This window comes from Mesoplodon bidens, assembly GCF_964165515.1.
Source record: "Mesoplodon bidens genome assembly, chromosome: 8".
Lineage (NCBI taxonomy): Eukaryota > Metazoa > Chordata > Mammalia > Artiodactyla > Ziphiidae > Mesoplodon > Mesoplodon bidens.
Window position 1 is genome coordinate 59,240,277 of NC_138165.1, and position 21,414 is coordinate 59,261,690.

General features: G+C 37.6%; 1 protein-coding gene across 1 annotated transcript in view; it reads right to left on the reverse strand.

Annotated features, from left to right (window-relative positions):
• The window catches only part of THSD7B (thrombospondin type 1 domain containing 7B), a gene marked incomplete at its 5' end in the record, with an annotated part of 794,653 nt that extends 780,521 nt beyond the window's left edge, over positions 1–14,132 (reverse strand). Inside the window, one exon of the mRNA XM_081243155.1 lies at positions 13,994–14,132. Coding sequence (XP_081099281.1) covers positions 13,994–14,132 — 139 coding nt within the window. The remainder of the gene's footprint in view (positions 1–13,993) is intronic.
• Positions 14,133–21,414: the final 7,282 nt, after the last annotated feature.

A 21,414-nucleotide genomic window follows, 5' to 3' on the forward strand; every position in this document is an offset into this window, starting at 1 on the left:
TAGTCAATCAAGTCCAGGAAGTGCGGAGAGTCCCATATAGGATAAACTGAAAGAGAAACATGTTGAGACACATATTAATCAAACTATCAAAAATTACATACAAGAAAAAATATTAAAAGCAACAAGGGGAAAGCAACAAATAACATACAAGTGAATCCCCATAAGGTTAACAGCTGATCTTTCAGCGGAAACACTGCAAGCCAGAAGGAAGGACATATTTAAAGTGCTGAAAGGGAAAACCTACAAGCAAGATTATTCTACCCTGCAAGGATTTCATTCAGATTCGATGGAGAAATCAAAAGCTTTACAGACAAGCAAAAGCTAAGAGAATTCAGCACCACCAAACCAGCTCTACAACAAATGCTAAAGGAACTTCTCTAAGCAGGAAACACAAGAGATGAAAAAGACCCACATAAACAACCCAAATCAATTAAGAAAATGGTAATAGGAACATACATATTGATAATCACCTTGAATGTAAATGGATTAAATGCTCCAACCAAAAGACACAGACTTGCTGAATGGATACAAACACAAGACCTGTATATATGCTGTCTACAAGAAACCTACTTCAGACTTAGGGACACATACAGACTGAAAGTGAGGGGGATGGAAAAAGATACTCCATGCAAATGGAAATCACAAGAAAGCTGGAGTAGCAATACTCATATCATTTAAAATAGACTTTAAAATAAAGAATGTTACAAGAGATAAAGAAGGACATTACATAATGATCAAGGGATCAATCCAAGAAGCAAACATAACAATTTTAAACATTTATGCACCCAACATAGGAGCACTTCAATACATAAGGCAAAGGCTAACTGCCATAAAAGGGGAAATTGACAGTAACACAGTAATACTAGGGGACTTTAACACCCCACTTACACCAATAGACAGATCATCCAGACAGAAAATAAATTAGGAAACACAAGCTTTAAATGACACAAAAGACCAGATAGACTTAATTGATATTTTTAGGACATTCCACCTGAAAGCGGAAGAATACACCTTCTCCTCAAGTGTGCACAGAACGTTCTCCAGAATAGATCACATCTTGGGTCACAAATCAAGCCTTGGAAAGCTTGAGAAAACTGAATTCTTATCAAGTATCTTTTCCGGCCACAACACTATGAGATTAGATAACAATTACAGGAAAAAAAACAGTAAACAACACAAATAGATGGAGGCTAAACAGTGTGCTGCTAAACAACCAAGAGATCACTGAAGAAATCAAAAAACTAAAAAAATACCTAGAAACAAATGACAATGAAAACACAACGATCCAAAACCTATGGGGCACAGCAAAAGCACTTCTAAGAGGGAAGTTCATAGCAATTCAACCTCACCTCAAGAAACAAGAAAAATTTCAAATAAACAATCTAACCTTACAACTAAAGCAACTAGGAAAAGAAGAACAAAGAAAACTCAAAGTTAGTAGAAGGAAAGAATCATAAAGATCAGAGCAGAAATAAATGAAATAGAAACAAAGAAAAGAAGAGCAAAGATCAATAAAAATTGGTTCTTTGAAAAGATAAACAAAATTGATAAACCTTTAGCCAGATTCATCAAGAAAAAAGGGAGAGGACTCAAATCAATAAAAATAGAAGTGAAAAAGGAGAGATTACAACTGACACTGCAGAAATACAAAAGATCATAAGAGACTACTACAAGCAACTCTATACCAATAAAATGGACAATCTGGAAGAAATGGACAAATTCTTGGAAAAGTACAACCTTCCAAGATCGAACCAGGAAGATTTAGAAAATATAAACAGACGAATCACAGGTAATAAAATTGAAACTGTAATTAAAAATCTTCCAACAAACAAAAGTCCAAGACCAGATGGTTTCACAGGCAAATTCTATCAAACATTTAGAGAAGAGTTAACACCTATCCTCTCAAACTCTTCCAAAAAACTGCAGAAGGAGGAACACTCCCAAACTCATTCTACGAGGCCACTGCCACCCTGATACCAAAACCAGACAAAGATATCACAAAAAAAGAAAATTATAGACCAATTTCACTGATGAACATAAATGGAAAAATACTCAACAAACTACTAGCAAACAGAATCCAACAACACATTAAAAGGATCATACACCATGATCAAGTGGGATTTATCCCAGGGATGCAAGGATTCTTCAATATACACAAATCAATCAATGTGATACACCATATTAACAAATTGAAGAATAAAAACCATATGATCATCTCAATAGATGCAGAAAAAGCTTTTGACAAAATTCAACATCAGTTTATGATAAAAACTCTCCAGAAAGTGGGCACAGAGGAAACGTACCTCAACATAATAAAAGCCATATACGACAAACCCAAGGCAAACATCATTCTCAATGGTGAAAAACTGAAAGCATTTCCTCTAAGATCAGGAAGAAGACAAGGATGTCCACTCTTGCCACTATTATTCAGCATAGTATTGGAAGTCCTAGCCACAGCAATCAGAGAAAAAAAAGAAATAAAAGGAATCCAAATTGGAAAAGAAGTAAAACTGTCACTGTTTGCTAATGACATGATACTATACATAGATAACCCTAAAGATGCCACCAGAAAACTACTAGAATTAATCAATGAATTTGGTAAGGTTGCAGGATACAAAATTAATGCACAGAAATCTCTTACATTCCAATACACTAAAAACAAAAGATCAAAAAGAGAAATTAAGGGGCCTCCCTGGTGGCGCAGTGGTTGAGAGTCCGCCTGCCGATGCAGGGGATACGGGTTCGTGCCCCGGTCCGGGAGTATCCCATATGCCGCGGAGCGGCTGGGCCCGTGAGCCATGGCCGCTGAGCCTGCGCATCCGGAGCCTGTGCTCCGCAACGGGAGAGGCCACAACAGTGAGAGGCCCGCATACCGCAAAAAAAAAAAAAAAAGAGAAATTAAGGAAGCAATCCCATTTACCATCGCAACAAAAAGAATAAAATACCTAGGAGTAAACCTACCTAAGGAAGCAAAAGATCTGTACTTGGAAAACTATAAAACACTGATGAAAGAAATCAAAAATGACATAAACAGCGAGATATACCATGCTCCTGGATTAGAAGAATCAATATTGTGAAAATGACTATACTACCCAAAGCAATCTACAGGTTCAGTGCAATCCCTGTCAAATTACCAATGGCATTTTTCATAGAACTAGAACAAGAAATGTTACAATTTGTATGGAAACACAAAAGACCCCGAAGCAATCTTAAGAAAGAAAAACGGAGCTGGAAGAATCAGACTCCCTGACTTCAGACTATACTACAAAGCTACAGTAATCAAGACAATATGGTACTGGCACAAAAATAGAAATATAGATCCATGGAACAAGACAGAAAGCCCAGAGATAAACCCACGCACCTATGGTCAACTAATCTGTGACAAAGGAGGCAAGGATATACAATGGAGAAAGGACAGTCTCTTCAATAAGTTGTGCTGGGAAAACTGGACAGCTATATGTAAAAGAATGAAATTAGAACACTCCCTAACACCATACACAAAAATAAACTCAAAATGGATTAAAGACCTAAATGTAAGACCCACACTATAAAACTCTTAGAGGAAAACATAGGCAGACCACTCTATGACATAAATCACAGCAAGATCCTTTTTGAGCCACCTCCTAGAGAAATGGAAATAAAAACAAAAATAAACAAATGGGACCTAATGAAACTTCAAAGCTTTTGCACAGCAAAGGAAACCATAAACAAGACGAAAAGACAACCCTCAAAATGGGAGAAAATATTTGCAAATGAATCAATGGACAAAATGATTAATCTCCAAAATATACAAGCAGATCATGCAGCTCAACATCACAAAAACAAACAAAAATGGGCAGAAGACCTAAATAGACATTTCTCCAAAGCAGGCATACAGATGGCCAACAAATACATGAAAAGATGCTCAACATCACTAAACATCAGAGAATTGCAAATCAAAACCACAATGAGGTATCACCTCACACTGGTCAGAATGGCCATCATCAAAAAATCTACAAACAATAAATGCTGGAGAGGGTGTGGAGAAAAAGGAGCCCTCCTGCATTGTTGGTGGGAATATAAATTGATACAGCTACTATGGAGTACAGTATGGAGCTTCCTTAAAAAACTACCATATGACCCAACAATCCCACTACTGGGCATATACCCTGAGAAAACCATAATTCAAAAATACATGTACCACAATGTTCATTGCAGCACTATTTACAAGAGCCAGGACATGTAAGCAACCTAAATGTCCATCAGCAGATGAAGGGATAAAGAAGATGTGGCACATATATACAATGGAATATTACTCAGCCATAAAAAGGGATGGAACTGAGTTATTTGTAGTGAGGTGGATGGACCGAGAATGTGCCATACAGAGTGAAGTAAGTCAGAAAGGGATAAACAAATACCGTTTCTAATGCATATATATGGAATGTAAAAAAGCGGTACTGATGAACCTACTGGCAGGGCAGGAATAAAGACACAGACGTAGAGAACAGACTTGAGGGCACAGGGGGAAAGGGAAAGCTGAGATGAAGTGAGAGAGTAGCATTGACATATCTACACCACCAAATGTAAAATGGATGGCTAGTGGGAAACTGCTGCATAGCACAAGGAGATCAACTCGATGCTTTGTGACAACCTGGAGGAATGGGATAGGGAGGGTGGGAGGGAGGCCCAAGAGGGAGGGGATACAGAGATATATGTATACATATAGCTGATCCACTTTGTTGTACAGCAGAAACTAACACAACATTGTAAAGCATTTATAATCTAATAAAGATGTGAAAAAATTAAAAATTAAAAAATTAAAAATTATAGAATAAGATATCTTAGAAATTTAAAATGTGCTGGCTGAAATAAAATATATTCAATGGAAGGGTTGAAAGATGAAATACAATAAATATTTTAGAAATTAGATACAATGGAATATTACTCAGCCATAAAAAGAAACGAAACTGAGCTATTTGTAATGAGGTGGATAGACCTAGAGTCTGTCATACAGAGTGAAGTTAGTCAGAAAGAGAAAGACAAATACCGTATGCTAACACATATATACGGAATTAAAAAAAAAAAATGTCATGAAGAACCTAGGGGCAAAACGGGAATAAAGACACAGACCTACTTGAGAATGGACTTGAGGATATGGGGAGGGGGAAGGGTAAGCTGTGACAAAGCGAAAGAGAGGCATGGACATATATACACTACCAAACGTAAGGTAGATAGATAATGGGAAGCAGCCGCAGAGCACAGGGAGATCAGCTCGGTGCTTTGTGACCGCCTGGAGGGGTGGGATGGGGAGGGTGGGAGGGAGGGAGATGCATGAGGGAGGGGATGTGGGAACAGATGTATATGTATGACTGATTCACTTTGTTATAAAGCAGAAACTAATTAAAAAATAAATAAATAAATAAATAAATAAATAAAAATGAAAAAAAAATAGAAATTAGAATAAAAATGCAAACAGAAGAAAAAACAGTGGAAATATCTAAAATTTGAAGATCAATTAGAGAGGTAAAACATCTGTCTAAGGAGTTTCAGAAGTAAGAGAGACAACAGAGGTAGAAAATCATATAAAAAATAAATCTCAGAACTGCAGAGCATGAGCATATTGCTAAAATATTCTCCTAATGGCCAGTAAAATAAAGGAGAAAGGACTCACCCCAAAGTACGTAATTATGAAATTTCAGAACTTCGTGGATAAAAAGAAGATTAAGAAAGAGGAAAAGATACAAGCAGGTAACATACAGAGATCAGATCAGAATGACAAAAACTTCTTAGCAACAATATTGGAGGCTGGAATACGTAGAGCAGAGCCTTCAAAATTCTGAGGGAAAAGTGCTTTTTAACCTTGAACTCCACACCCAAGCTATCAGTCAAGTATATGACAAGCAGAGACCCTTTCAGACATGAAAAATGACTTCCATTGTACCCTATTTTATCAGTTTTAGAAAATAAAGCAACAAAGGCAAGGAAGAGAACTGGTACTGGAACTGGGAACAAGGGGTTCAAGATGAGAAACTGTGCAGCAGTCCACACTGAATCAGGAGGGCAGAGGGCTGTGGAAATATCTCCCCCCAAAAAACATAATAGAATGTTCTGAACAGTGCTTAAATGTTTCAAAAAATTAATATCGGGGACTTCCCTGGTGGTCCATTGGTTTAGAATCCGCCTTCCAATGCAGGGGACACGAGTTCAATTCCTGGTCAGGGAACTAAGATCCCACATGCCGCGGGGCAACTAAGCATGTGAGCTGCAACTACAGAGACCACGTGCTCTGGAGCCCATGCCGCCACAACTAGAGAGAAGCCCATGCACCACAACAAAGAGCCCGCACCCTGCAACGAAATATCCCACATACCACAGCGAAGGTCCCATGTGCTGCAACTAAGACCCAATGCAGCCAAAAATAAAATTAAATAAATAAATATTTTTTAAAAAGATGCTCCACATCGCTAAAAGAAAAAAAAATTAATATGGGTATGTCAGCTGGAGCATCAGGAGGAAAGCAGCAGTAGACTTGAAGAAGGCAAAGCAAAAGAAAAAATGAGACAATTTTTACTTTCTGTATAAAACAAAAAGCTGGAAAAAAAAGGAGGCGGAAGTATGGTACACTGCTTGACTCAGCAGAGAACAGTATCTATGTAGAAATAATAATACAATCACTGTTCATTGATCTAAGTATTTTGATATAACTACTTTCAAGGGAGGCAATAAGGAGGGAAAGGGGTAGGTAGATTAGAGGTAAATCTTCAGCTGACATAGGAGAAAATCAATAGGAAATATTCAACACAAATCAAGAAATATCAATAATGAGTATATTACTTAGAAATATGGAGGTAAACATCAGGATAAACAGTAGAAAGAGTTGAAACTGGCTGCCTCTGAGGAAATTAAATGGAAGACAACATGCAACTGTAATATCTCATCATGAGAATTGAGGTAATAGTTAAATTTCTTACTATGTGTACCTATTTCTTTTCATACAAATTGTGTTCAACATCTTTTCCAGAGATGATCAAAAATGGTACTGGAACCAAGGAACAAGAAAATACAGATCATTAATTTTCATATTTACTGATTTATAAGGTTGACTTTGGTTTTCATCATTTCATATCCTCTCTTCAATATATATTGGGTTAGCCAAAAAGTTCATTCAGATTTTTCCATACCATCTTATGGGAAAATCCGAACGAACTTTTTGACCAACCCAATATTTCAAGTTCTAGAATCACATGTATCATATGTTCTATTTCTTCAACTCTTCACTTCTCAACTCCCCTAAATACACACACACACACACAAGACAGTGCCCCTCATTCTACAAGTACTTAATGTGCTGGGGATGTTTTATGCAACATTTATTTATGTTCTGGGTACTGGGAATATATCAGTGAATAAAATCAACAACATCTCTCTCCTCAGGGAGCCTCCATTATAGTAATATTTAGAAAAAAATCGGAGTAACTTATTTCAAATTATTTAGGTAATATAGACTTTTTCTGGCTTATTGGGAACATTACCAAATTAGTACTTGTGGCCTCCAAGGAAAAATGATTAGAAGTTTTAGCAGTGAATCCCATGCTATACATTTCTATGCTTTTTGATATCACGGAAATAACACCATTGAGAATTTATTATACACATAGCTCTAAGATAAATTAATAGCCATAGATGTAATTTAAATGATTCCAATTTAATAAAATTCTCAGAAGAAATATTTTACGAACTTCTAGCACATATTCAAAAAATTAGCTTTATCCTAAGAACACTGTATTGTCTCTAAGATTCCTAAACTTAAATATACATATAAATATATATATATAAAATATCATTTTTCCTTAAAGTCCTTTCAACTCTGAAAACGTTATTATTTAAGCTATAATTAAATATTAACCTAAGTAAGATCCTTTTTTCTTACCCAACATCATTTTCATAGTCTCGTTTTTTTCTTTCAAAAAGATTAATTTTAACTTATCTACTTAGTTCTTAGAACATAGGTCATTATTCTCACCCTTTTTATTCAGCAGGAAGGATCTACTGAAATTAAAACTTTCCAGGAGTCTGTCATATAGAAAGTTTTAGAGCTAAAAAGTCAGCGAAATTACCTATGACCATTCACTAATAAAGTATATATAGCTATCAAATTGACCTCACCTCTTGTGAGTCTAAAGAAAAAAAGTATGCAAAAACTGTATAACATAAAAGCAAGAATATTTCAAACATCAAATAATTATATAATAATGATAAAAATAATAGCTAACATTTATGAGTAGCTACAATCACTGAGTTTTTCAATATATTTGTTTTACTTTGATTTTCAAACCAGTCCTCTTAAGCTATTTACTGCCCTCATTTCCAATAGATAAATAGGGCTCAGAGAGGTTAAATAACTTTCTCCTTTCTGGATGCTTAGGACTTGAATGTGAGTCCACCTATGTACAAAGTATACAAAGTATGCTTTTTCTAGTATACGGAGTGACCTCTGAGGATGACTTAAGGCTATTAAAAGAACCTCTCACAAAAAGACAAATATGGATTTTTTTTCTTTCAGACCTCATTATTCACAGCAAATTGTTTTCCATTCTTTTTATAAATACTTGTAAAATGTAATTTGGAATGGTGAAAATGTTCTGGAAGTAGACAATGGTAAAGTTTCCAACACACTGTGCATATATTAAATGTCAATGAATTGTATACTTTAAAATGGTTAAAATGGTAAAGTTTATGTTATGTGTATTTTACCACCATAATTTTTTAAATGTCATTTGGCCCAAAGGAAGTAAATTAGAAACTTATCCTTTATATATACAGGATCACAAACTTCAAGGTCGCCTCTTCAATTCTAAGGCTATACATTTAAATTCTACCTCACTGCTAGGAACTTCCAAACTTATATCTGTAGCAGAGACCTGACTCCTGAATTCAGACCCAACTCCCTGATCAACATCTCCATGTGAATTTCTAACAGACTTAAAAATTGAACATGTCCAATACCAAGTTACTCATATTCCCTCCACGCCAGCTCCTTCCCAGTAGCCCAGGTTAAATGATGGCAACTCCACTCTCCTGGTTGCTCAGGGCAAATCCTCAGTATTGCCTTTGTATCTCTCTCCCTCCCCCTCCCCACACCAGTAAATCATAATGGTTTTACCTCAAAACAATGTCTCTCAATTTGGGCAGTATTGACATTTTGGGCAGGATAATTCTTTATTGTGCGGGCTGTCCTCTACATTTTAGAGTGTTTAGCAGCATCCCTGGCTTCTACTCACAGATGTAGCTAGCACAACCCAGTTGTGACAACCAGTTGTGACATTCCCAAATGTCCCCTGCTGTGCACAATCTCCCCTGGTAGCAAACCATGGCCTTAAATACATCCGACCTTCAACCCCTTCTCACCACCTCCTCTGCCATGACCTTCATTCAAGCTATTATCAACACTCGTCCTTATTTCTATAGTAGCCTCCCAGCTGGTTTCCCTGTGACCACTTGCTCAACTGGCCACCCAAGATAATCCTATTAAAATATTATCTAAAAAAAAAAAAAGATCACTTCACTCTCTAAAAACTCCCCCATGTCTTTCTATCTCGCCCAAGAGTAAAAGCCAAAATTGTATTCCAACCTATGAAGACGTACCTGATTTGGGCCTGATTACCCCTCTGATCTGACCTCCTATCACTGCCCCCCATGTTCACTCTGCTCCAGCATGGTGGGCTCTTCTCTGGTCCTCAAACATGTCACAGCCACGCCTGCCTCAGGGCCTTTTGCTCTTGTGGTTCCCCCCATCTGGGATATTCCCTGATATCCCCATGGCTGGCTCCCTCACTTCCTTCAGGTCTTTACTCAAATTCCCTTCCTCAGTGAGGCAGCCCATAGCCCACCCACTTCAAATGTCAGTCTCTCAGATATCACTTATGTGTGGAATCTTAAAAAATGATACAAATGAACTTATTTACGAAACAAAAACAGACTTACCGAGATAGAAAACAAACTTATGGTTACCAAAGGGGAAAGGTGGGCAGGGGGATAAATGAAGAATTTGGGAGTAATATACACATACTACTATATATAAAATAGATAAACAAGGCCCTACTGTATAGCACAGGGAACTATACTCAATATTTTGTAATAACCTCTATGGGAAAAGAATCTGAAAAAGAATATATATATAACTGAATCAGTTTGCTGTACAATTGAAACGAATACACTATAAATCAACTATACTTCAATAAAAAAAAAATTAAAAAAATACAATGAGAAAAAAAACTCTTAGTCTCTCACCTATCACTGCATATCCTTCCTCCTTGCCTTATCTTTCCTCCTAAGCACTCATCACCATCCAACACACTCTCTATTTAACTTCTTGATCGTGTTTATTAGCCTGTTCATGAGGATCAAGGATTTGTCAGTTTTATTCTCAACTTATCTCATGTATTTGTAATAGTGCCTCAAACACAATAAGGTCTCAACAAGGATCAGAGGAATGAATGAACCTCTTAGGACCAGTATTGAGAAATATTTTAAGAGACCACTAGTTATTGTGGTTTCAGAGGCCATGATCTGTTCATCTCTACAAAGCATGCAGACATGAATAGCTATGTGCTTACTTAAAACAACAAGCAGCATCACTCCTTATCTGATACGCTTGCTGACATGATCCTTCTTTCTTGGCATGGATGTCCAATTGCCCAACACTAAATATAGATCAACAGATTTCATCACAATGATGACAGGCATTCAACAGCCTTGGCAGATCAATGACCCCACAGCCTACATCTCATCAGACTCTCACGCAGTAGAGAAATCCTTAGCAACATAACGTATCACTCACTTATTATTCATCTATCTATTGTTTTTCCAAAGCCAGGACTCACTTAGAAATGCTTCTAATTTGGATGAGGTTGACTAACATCTAACCTATGGATTCAGGGGAAAAACAATAGATACCAGCAAAGAGCTTAAGTGATTGGTGCCACAATCTAAATCCAGAGAATGGTTTCCAGGTTTCTAAAATAAGGTATATCTATCTGGGTCTCCAGGGAAATCTATTCAAATTCCAGATTACACTGGACCTGAGTTGTTGGATTTGATAATATACTACAAAAAAAATGCAGTTAATTTCAACTGCAATCAAGCTTTTTTTTAAATGCAAATGAGAAATAATAAATCATGCATAAGTAGGTACAGATTCTAAGATGTTGAGGTTGTCTTTGAAGGTGATGACCCAGAATGCTCTGGGGCATATGACTCCTCAAATTGATTTACTGCCTTTAAAATAATGTTGCATTCATGTCAGTACTATTTATAATAGCAAAAAATGAAAAGCCAATGAAATGCCAGGCAATAGGGAAAGAAAAGATAAACCAATAGGGCACTGTTTAAATAAATTATTAAACAAAAGTACAAAAGAAAACTATGCAACCATTAAAAGATGAAACTGACCCATGTGCACTAATGTGTAATATTCATCAAGACATCATTATATGATAAAAGCAACCTGGAGAAGATGATTCTGCCAAGTATGATTCTGATTGTTTGAAACAGTGTTTGTGTGAATGTACCAACAGGTATGTAAAAATTAGATATTTTCAGATCCACATTCTCCACCATTCCACACTTGGCTTCCTGCCCAGGAGGCAGGTCTGTATGGAGGCATTGATGGGTTCCCTTCCCTTGCCTTGTGGCTTCTGGTTGGATTCAGCCAATGAGATCCCTGGCAGGAGATGTAAGGACAAGGGCCATTCATCACCTTGAGCCTCTTCCCAACTTTTCTCTGCACGTTGTTTATACCCCTCTAAAGGCCACAGCATCTCTCAAGCACCCTCTCCATAAAAAAGTTTTCTCTCCAGACTCTAGAAACTACTTCCTTCCTTTGCCCCTGCAGACCCAGTGTCATAAAGACTGATACCTGCTCAGGGGCACTCCACAATTCCTGGTAGCTGATCTTAAACCTTGTTGATACTTTCCTACTTCTGTAAATAGTTCTTTTATTAAACTCTTCTCAATGACCTACTTCGCATGTACCATTTCTTTTTTTGGCAGAACCCTAACTAATAATTAGAGTAAAACTTATGTGTGTGTGTGTATTTTGTGTGATTTATATACACAACTATGCATAGAGATGTACTTACATGTGCAAGGAATGTTTCTGAAGGATATATAAGAAAAGGGAGAGTGGAACACATGGCCTAGACTTTGGCTTTTAATTTTATATCTCTGAAATTTTGTCAACTTTTAAAATGTCTGATCACATACAAGTAATTGAGAAATGAAACCATATGGGAAAAAATATGTTATTACCTTTTTGATGGCACACTAATGAGGGAAAGAAGTAACGAATACCAGAGAAAGTGAGAGTGATGACATCGATATTCATTTTGAACAGTGCAAAACATCTGATGGGAAGGATCCTCACTTCTGAAACTTAAGTGTGACAGCTATCAAAGTGTCCATCCCCACTGTAGAGTGGGTCTGTACCAGCTTGTTCCATTGACCTACTTTTAGAAAAGCAGGCCTATTTTTTAAATTTCCTTCAAAATAAGCCCATTTTCTTTTAAATTTATTTACTTTTTAAATTTATTTATTTTTGGCCGTGTTGGGGCTTTGTTGCTGCACGCAGGCTTTCTCTAGTTCCAGCGAGCAGGGGCTACTCTTCATTGCGGAAACCCATTTTCTTAATGCATCCCATTCACGTTTCAGATTTGCTACTTTCCATCTTAATTGCACTTTTTTGAGAACTTTAGACAGGAGTACAGTCATATAAATGTGCTTATTTAGATCTGATAAAATGTTTACTCTTTTCTGATTAAAATAAAATAGCCTCATTCACATAAATGCAATCTTGACTTTTAGAACTATTTCCAAACTTCCTAAAACTGTGAGGTAAAAAATGAAAATCATTAATGTGGTATTAGAGCTCACAATTAAATTAATTTATAGGGGCTTTAATGCAATTAAATTTCCTCCAGACTGTATCCCTAATGGTGCTGGGGTTTTACTTAATATACTTTAAAGCATAATTCACTTTCATTTTTGCAAAACCATTTAAATATTGCAAATATCACTATTATACATATTTCCATGATGACATAATATGTTTGCAGTCTATTTAATTTACGGATGATGAGACTAAAGTGAAAACTCTCCGAGAACCATAGATCTTCTACAACATCACATTTTCCAGTTCTAAGATATTAGGTGTATAAGTTATCTATATTTGCAAGAATGGACTCTTGAAACAGTAATACATATTTTAAATGATCTGATTGTGAAACTTGAAGAAAATTAAAATCTAGGGCAAAGAAAAACATCAGTGATACAAACAGCCAAGATATTTGGGGTTCATAATTTAAGCTGATAAAGTATTAGCCTTTAAAATTAAACAGATCTTTCCCAAAGCCACATTAAGGAAATATCTAGAAAAGAACATAAGTTATATGCAAGTCTCCAAACCTCAACTCAACTTATTCATATACTTATGTACGAGGTAGCTAAGGATCTCAGAACACATTAAGGCAACTGTAAAATTATAACTAATGGGCAAAGCTGTTAGGATAATTTTTCATGCCCCAAAACTTAGATATACAGAATCTATGCTAGAAAACATTCAATAATAAATAGCTAACTAGTTTGTACCCTAAGAGAAAGAGACATATATTAGTGGCCCAAAGCATTTTTAGCTGAGGATATCAGCTAAATTCAGATGCCATTTTCGCTACAAATGTGCTGCACAGCAGTGATATATTTGACAAAGGAGAAGCAGATGTAACTATGGAAATCATCCCTTTAACTGACAACAACATGAAAATTCAGAAGGATAACAAGCATCATGGATGGAGGTGACAATTATGCAGGAATAAGCATCAAATGTATTGTAAAGAAGAAGAATCTAGTTTTTCCCTCTCTGGAGATTTCCCACTACTCCACAAATAAGAAGTACAAGGATGGAAAGAATAGTCTTCTCATTAACGAAAATGGGACAAAGGGAGAGCCAGGACATCCCTACCTGGTTTCCAGATGAACTGATTATCCTTTTTGCCTTCCAAATGAGCTGCATGGGACAGCAAGAAAGAAAGTAATAGAAATAGCTTCCTCATGCCCCTCCATAACCAGCAAATGACAGCCAGATTACACTTTGGAAACATTCTTCAGATTTTCAGCCTCTTGGCTCGCCTATTCCTAAAAGAAAAAAAGAACATCGCATAAGTTTCTTCTGTAAAGAAATTACAAAAACTCACTTGGACTGCTAGAACCTTTAGCATAATGGCATTACAAATGTACCATGACCATAAAGAAAGTTTACAAAATATTAACATTTTAAGGTCAGACGTGCATTAGCCCATGCTTTCAATCCTTACCCATGAAAGGTGTTATCAATTCTAGGGGTTCTACAGTCCCCCAGTTTACTTTTGCTTTTAAGAGCAGGGTTGGCAGATACCTGGTTCATTCCCTCCTTCTACTCAGCCAAACTCCTGAGGAGCTCACGATTTTTGGAGGAAGATCTGTACATACAGCAAAGTCCAAAAAGGGCAATGAACATTCTAACAATGGTACTAAGAGAGTGACAGAGAAAGAATGAGGAAAAGGCAATCCGTTCTTCTGTGGTGAGGAAAAAAACAAGAGGGAAATCTCCACAAGGTAATATTTGAAAGGAGCCAGGGGAAAAGGGCTTGAAGGTGCCAGGAAGGGCATTTCAGGCCAAGAGAACTAGGTGCTGAAATGCATTTTGTGTTTGGGGACCGGGAAGCGGGCAAGTGGCTACAGTGAAGGACACATGGGAGAGGGAGGAATGGACAGAGATGAGATTTAGAACGTAGGTTGGGAAGCAAATTATAAAAAGCCTTGAATGTCATGTGAGAGATGTGGGCTTCATTCTGTAAATAATAACAATAAGAATCACAGGAGAGCAAATGACTTTTAAATAACTGACATCAGTGAACATAATGTTCATAACATGATTACAGAGAAATTGAGGCCAGTTATGAAACTAGAGAAATAGTCCATGCAAGTACTGATGAATGAGAGAATCAGGAGAAGTTTGAAAGGTAGTGCAGAGGCTGGGTTTAAAGGATTTGGTTAACAACTGGGTGGGATGTATGAGAGAGAGAGAATAGAAAAGACAGATTCCAGACCAATGGGACCCCTCTACCAAAAATGAGAAATGAGAAGAGGGGACGGTTTAAAAAGGAAGATAAAGAGAATTTTCTTTAGAAAATATTAAGTTTGATGTGCCTACAGGACATCCAGGTAGTTGCCCAAAAGAGAATAGGAAAATTCTACATGGAATTAAAGAGATCTGGGGTAACCTACCACAATACATGTATTAGAAAAATACATTAAGACAGATAAGTGTAGGGCAATAAAAGGATGGAACAGTAAGAAAGGATGTCAAGGGTAGAAACCTTTCCCCCTAAATATTTACCAAAGAACTGCTAAAAGTGGGTAGCAAGTCTGACTGTGAACTTCCTAGGGACCAAAAAAAAAAAAAAAGTGGCTACTATAGCCCTCATATATGTAGAAGTAAAGTATATATTCTTTTTTTTTTATTGTTTTAGGAGAAGCCATTCCCCTGCTTCCAAGCACTGGTGGAATTTTACCCCAAGAGTTCTCATCAATACAGATGCTGTGCTGAGCAATGCACTCAACACATCACCTCATCTATAAAATAGACAACAGCAATGTGTGGTCAGTGGGGTCTTGGGCTCTTCTAGAACACTCCAAGGGTACAGTGGCAAAGTACAAATCAGTGAAAATAATTCTATGAGGAATCAACCAATAGAGTTCAATTTCACAGCTCTCTGATGTCCTGCCTTGGTCCAGGGATGAAGATAATATTTGGATAAGCAACCAAATGCTTTCCTTCAAATTTCTGCATTGCATGCCAATATCGAAAAGAGTGGAATGCTCCAGCTGAAATTAAACAGAGCTCCCCTGTTTGACTGTTTGTCCCTATGAGTGGCCTGTTAGACCATTCCATGCAACCTTTGGGGCACTACTGGACCCAATTCATAAACCTCTGGACTAGATGCAAACTGTACCCCCTTATATGAGACATCTTTGTATACACACACACACACACACACACACACACACCCTAGACAATGGGTATTTCACTTTGCTAATGGCAAATCCACATACTTAACAAGCAACACAACAGTGAATGGTTTGGGAACTGTATCATGATATTTTAAAGTCTACACACACACACACACACACGTGAATAGGTGATTAATTCTTCATAATATAGATTTGCTACAAAACTTTAGTACGGACATTTTTTAGAAGGCACCATTGCCATGAATTCCATTAAGGCACCTGAAAAACATCAAAATACTGCCCCCATAAAACAAGGTAACTTTCTAGTAAATCCTACAAATCAAGTGAGTTGAAAAATATACCCCTGGGGAAGCAAGTGAACTGGCCTTCTGTATAATGATGGATTAAGTCATTGTAATGTTAGAGAACTTTTGATAAAAACGATGATTTGCATTTTGGGGGTAGTTTACCTAAGGCTATTACTATTAATAAGTTAGGTAACCAGCAGGACCAGCTATCTACTGAGGCCACTTCTTTTGTGATGGGAAATGACCAGGGTACGGAAGATGACTCTGTTCATTCTCATTAGTGGGAGACATAGTTTCAGCATATCTAAAAGTGTATTCATGTCATTACAATGCAAGCCAAAGATATGGAGGACCAGAAGCATGTTTGTTAGACTCTAAATGGCCATAGGTGGGAACCCAAAAAGAGATTTAAAAGGAGCTCCAGCGAGACTGTATGTGAGCTGGATTTATTAGTCAATAATTTATACATAAATATTTTGAATTTTGCATCAATTTTGGGTTTCAATCGCAAGACCTGAACACACGTTGCTGTGAGCCCTGGTCTTCTTTCAGGCTCCCTCCCTGGTACAGAGCCCTGTATTGACTCTGCAAAGGGACCCACTGGCTTTAAGGGTCCTTTTGTGTTCACCAAAGCCAGTGGAAGATCCATGAGCAGAGTGGCTTGGGGTGCCTACTGGACACCTGCAGCCACCATTATCTCCTGGCTATCACTAATTAACAAGGATAGGGACAGTACAGACATAGAGAACAGACTTCTGGTTGCCAAGGGGGAGGTGGGTGGGGGAAGGAAGGATTGGGAGTTTGGGATTAGCAGATGCAAACTATTATATATAGAATGGATAAACAACAAGGTCCTACTGCATAGCACAGGGAACTCTACTCAATATCCTGTGATAAACCATAAAGGAAAAGAATATGAAAAATAATATATATATGTATAATTGACTCACTTTGCTGTACAGCAGAAATTAACACATTATAAATCAACTATACGGCAATAATTTTTTTTAAAAAAACAAGGATAGTGACAGTAGAAAGCTAAGACTAATCTTGACCAAAAAAAAAAAAAAATTCTGAAATAGAGCTCTTAGAGAATTCACCAAAACACCTGAGTTCAAGATGCCACAGCAATCTTACACCTAAAAACACCCACACATTTTTAGTATCTGTATTACCTATAATCCTATACCTCATTACCTCTCTTTTCCCAAGAAGCGTGAGGACAGAAGATGGGAAACTAGATTTGATGAAGCTTCCACCATTTGCCATGCTGCAAGCTTTACATCCACTAGTAAATGGAGAATCTCTGTTGAGTTGATGGAACGTGCAGGATGGAATTTGAACATAGGTATGTCTTACTCCACTAAAGTATGCTGCCTTGCTTCCCTCTAAAGACCTGAAACTCACTAAATTATTCCTCAGAAGACATCGGGAGTCATTCTTGTAACTATTACTTGAATAAGCCACACAAGAGTTCACGATAAACAAAATAAGAGGAAACAAGAAACAATTAGAGCTGCCACTCCTCTGTTAGTAAAACACAAATGGAAAAATGCTGTGACTATGATGAAAAAATATATTATGCAGGAAGCATGTGCTACCCACGATGGCATGAATAATTTATCTCAGGAAGATCGTTGAGTGTCCAAATCAACTTATTTACTCTATATCTTAGCATCCAAAATGTATTTGCAAGGTTAGCTCTAAACTGATGAATATTAAGAGAAATAAAAAAACAGTTTCTCCTTTTAGCCTCAGTTTTCTAATCATTTAAAGGCCATTCAAACTATGAAAAATGTGCCTTACACTTCATATGCATTTCAATTTCCCTTAAATGTAATCTTATTGCTGAAGTCCTTGAATATCTAAAAAGGTACAAAACGTAAAAAGAAAATAAAAACTGTTCCAATTTGCTTGCAGCCTGAGGGAACAGCAATGAGGAGGAGAAAAGCAAACTTGAACGTGCATATCCTGATAGCGCCATCTCATGGCAACTGTGCAGAGACAATGGTTCAATAAAGATGGCCGAGTAACAGGGGCTGGAGGGGAGGACGCCCACTGTTAGGACCGACTCAACTGACCAGGATGGGGACTCCAACCAGTTGCCTAATTCAAGTTAACTAACACTGCTGGAGAAATCACAGAAGCATTTGTTTTTTCGCAGCGATTTGCCTAATTTCTGATTGCAATACGGTGCACTGCATTCCATCCCTCATAATCTGTCAATATACAAAATACTGACCTGAGCACTTCACTGAACTCTCACCACAGCCTTATGAATTAGTTATTCACATTATCCCCCACTTTAAAGATGAGGAAACTGAGGCATGGAGGGGTAAGTGACAAGCCCAAGGTCACAGAGGTAGTAAGTTGTTCGCAATCGATCTCAGTGACCCTCCTCTGAAAGGAGAGAGACTTATAATGTGCCCCAATACCAACGCAAGTAATTTTGCATAGCCCTGAAAATGTAGATCCTTTCTAACCCTGTGTAGGGTCTCTGAGCAGCTTGCGCAAGGCAATTTACATCTCATTTCACCTAATCCTCACATAATACTATGAGCAATTATTCTTATTTTTCAGATGTAGAAGAAACTGGTCATTGAGGATGTTAAATAATTATCCCAAGGTCACCTCAGCTAGAAAACATCAAAGCTGGATTAAAAACGGCCTGAGCCCACAGCCCTCATCTGCTTACAGCATCACACGTGGTGACCCTGGCTGATCCCCCAGCCTGGGAGCCTCAGGGTCCCACCTACAAAATGAGGAGGGCCATCATCCCATAGCCCTTAGGGGGTAAGGATGCAATCAAATAATGGAGGGAAAGTTCTGAGGCGAGTGCCTGCCAGAGAGAGAGCACTCGCTGAAGTTTTACTGTTCCTTTTGTCAGGATTCATTCACAATTCAGAAAAACCCTGACTCTGGCAACATTTCAGAGAAGTTGGCCCTTTGGCCCTGCGCCAAAGGACTGAGGGATGATTTTTTTCAACCTCCCAATCTTACGACTTCGTGCCATATTTTTGAAGAGCTAAAAGCACTCTGTAGCAAGAGCCCCATTAAGGATTCACACTGACCCTGTGAAGGAGAAAGCAGGTATTATCATCCCTATGTTATGAGAGGGTAACCTCTGGCCTTGCAATGACAAGATGTTTAGTAACTTCCTCAAACCTTTTAACTGCCAACCTCTTCTTCCATGTAACTCACTGCGGAATCCTAAATTACATCAAATACAGGCATGGGAGGCCTGCAAGCGTACCATAAAATATACAATGAGTTTGGGTTTACGGTATTAATAATTGCCATAGGTTTGTTTCACATAACAAAGCCACAGAAAATTTTGCAAGAAGTCCACACAAATATTTTACCTATCTCTGAACAAACTTTTGCCACAAGACATACTGACAGAAAGAGGGCTTGAAACCAGTTTTCCAAGCCTTCTAAACCAACTTGGCAGCTGTGGCAGACATCACTATATTCTGTCTTCTAGAACTACAATTTTTTTTTAACGTCATTACTGGAGTATAATTGCTTTACAATGTTGTGTTAGTTTCTGCTGTATAACAAAGTGAATCAGCTATATGCATACACATATCCCCATATCCCCTCCCTCTTGAGCCTCCCTCCCACCCTCCCTATCTCACCCCTCTAGGTGGTCACAAAGCACCGAGCTGATCTCCCCGTGCTATGTGGCTGCTTCCCACTAGCTATCTATTTTACATTTGGTAGTGTATATGTGTCCATGCCACTCTCTCACTTCATCCCAGCTTACCCTTCCCCTCTCCCCGTGTCCTCAACTCCATTCTCTAGGTCTCTGTCTTTATTCCTGTCTTACCCCTAGGTTCATCTTTTGTTTTTTTTCTTTAGATTCCATATATATGTGTTAGCATATGGTATTTGTTTTCCTCTTTCTGACTTACTTCACTCTGTATGACAGACTCTAGGTCCATCCACCTCACTACAAATAACTCAATTTCATCTCTTTTTATGGCTGAGTAATATTCCATTGTGTATATGTGCCACATCTTATTTATCCATTCATCTGTTGATGGGCACTTAGGTTGCTTCCATGTCCAGGTTATTGTAAATAGAGCTGCAATGAATATTGTGGTACCTGACTCTTTTTGAATTATGGTTTGTTCAGGGTATATGCTCAGTAGTGGGATTGCTGGGTCGTATGGTAGTTCTATTTTTAGTTTTTAAGGAACCTCCATATTGTTCTCCATAGTGGCTGTATCAATTTACATTCCCACCAACAGTGCAAGAGGGTTCCTTTTTCTCCACACCCTCTCCAGCATTTATTGTTTGTAGATTTTTTGATGATGGTCGTTCTGACCAGTGTGAGGTGATACCTCATTGTAGTTTTGATTTGCACTTCTCTAATGATTAGTGATGTTGATCATCCTTTCATGTGTTTGTTGGCAATCTGTATATCTTCTTTGGAGAAATGTCTATATAGGTCTTCTGCCCATTTTTTGATTGGGTTGTTTTTTTGATATTGAGCTGCATGGGCTGCTTGTATATTTTGGAGATTAATCCTTTGTCAGTTGCTTCATTTGCAAATATTTTCTCCCATTCTCAGGGTTGTTTTTCATCTTGTTTATGGTTTCCTTTGCTGTGCAAAATCTTTTAAGTTTCATTAGGTCCCAACTGTTTATTTTTGTTTTTATTTCCATTTCTCTAGGAGGTGGGTCTAAAAGGATCTTGCTGTGATTTATGACATAGAGTGTTCTGCCTGTGTTTTCCCCTAAGACTTTTATAGTGTCTGGCCTTACATTTAGCTCTTTAATCCATTTTGAGTTTATTTTTGTGTATGGTGTTAGGGAGTGTTCTAATTTCATTCTTTTACATGCAGCTGTCCATTTTTCCCAGCACCACTCACTGAAGAGGCTGTCTTTTTTCCGTTATATATTCTTGCCTCCTTTATTAAAGATAACGTGACCATATGTGTGTCGGTTTATCTCTGGGCTTTCTATCCTGTTCCATTGATCAATATTTCTGTTTTTGTACCAGTACTATACTGTCTGGATTACTGTAGCTTGGTAGTATAGTCTGAGGTCAGGGAACCTGATTCCTGCAGCCCTGTTTC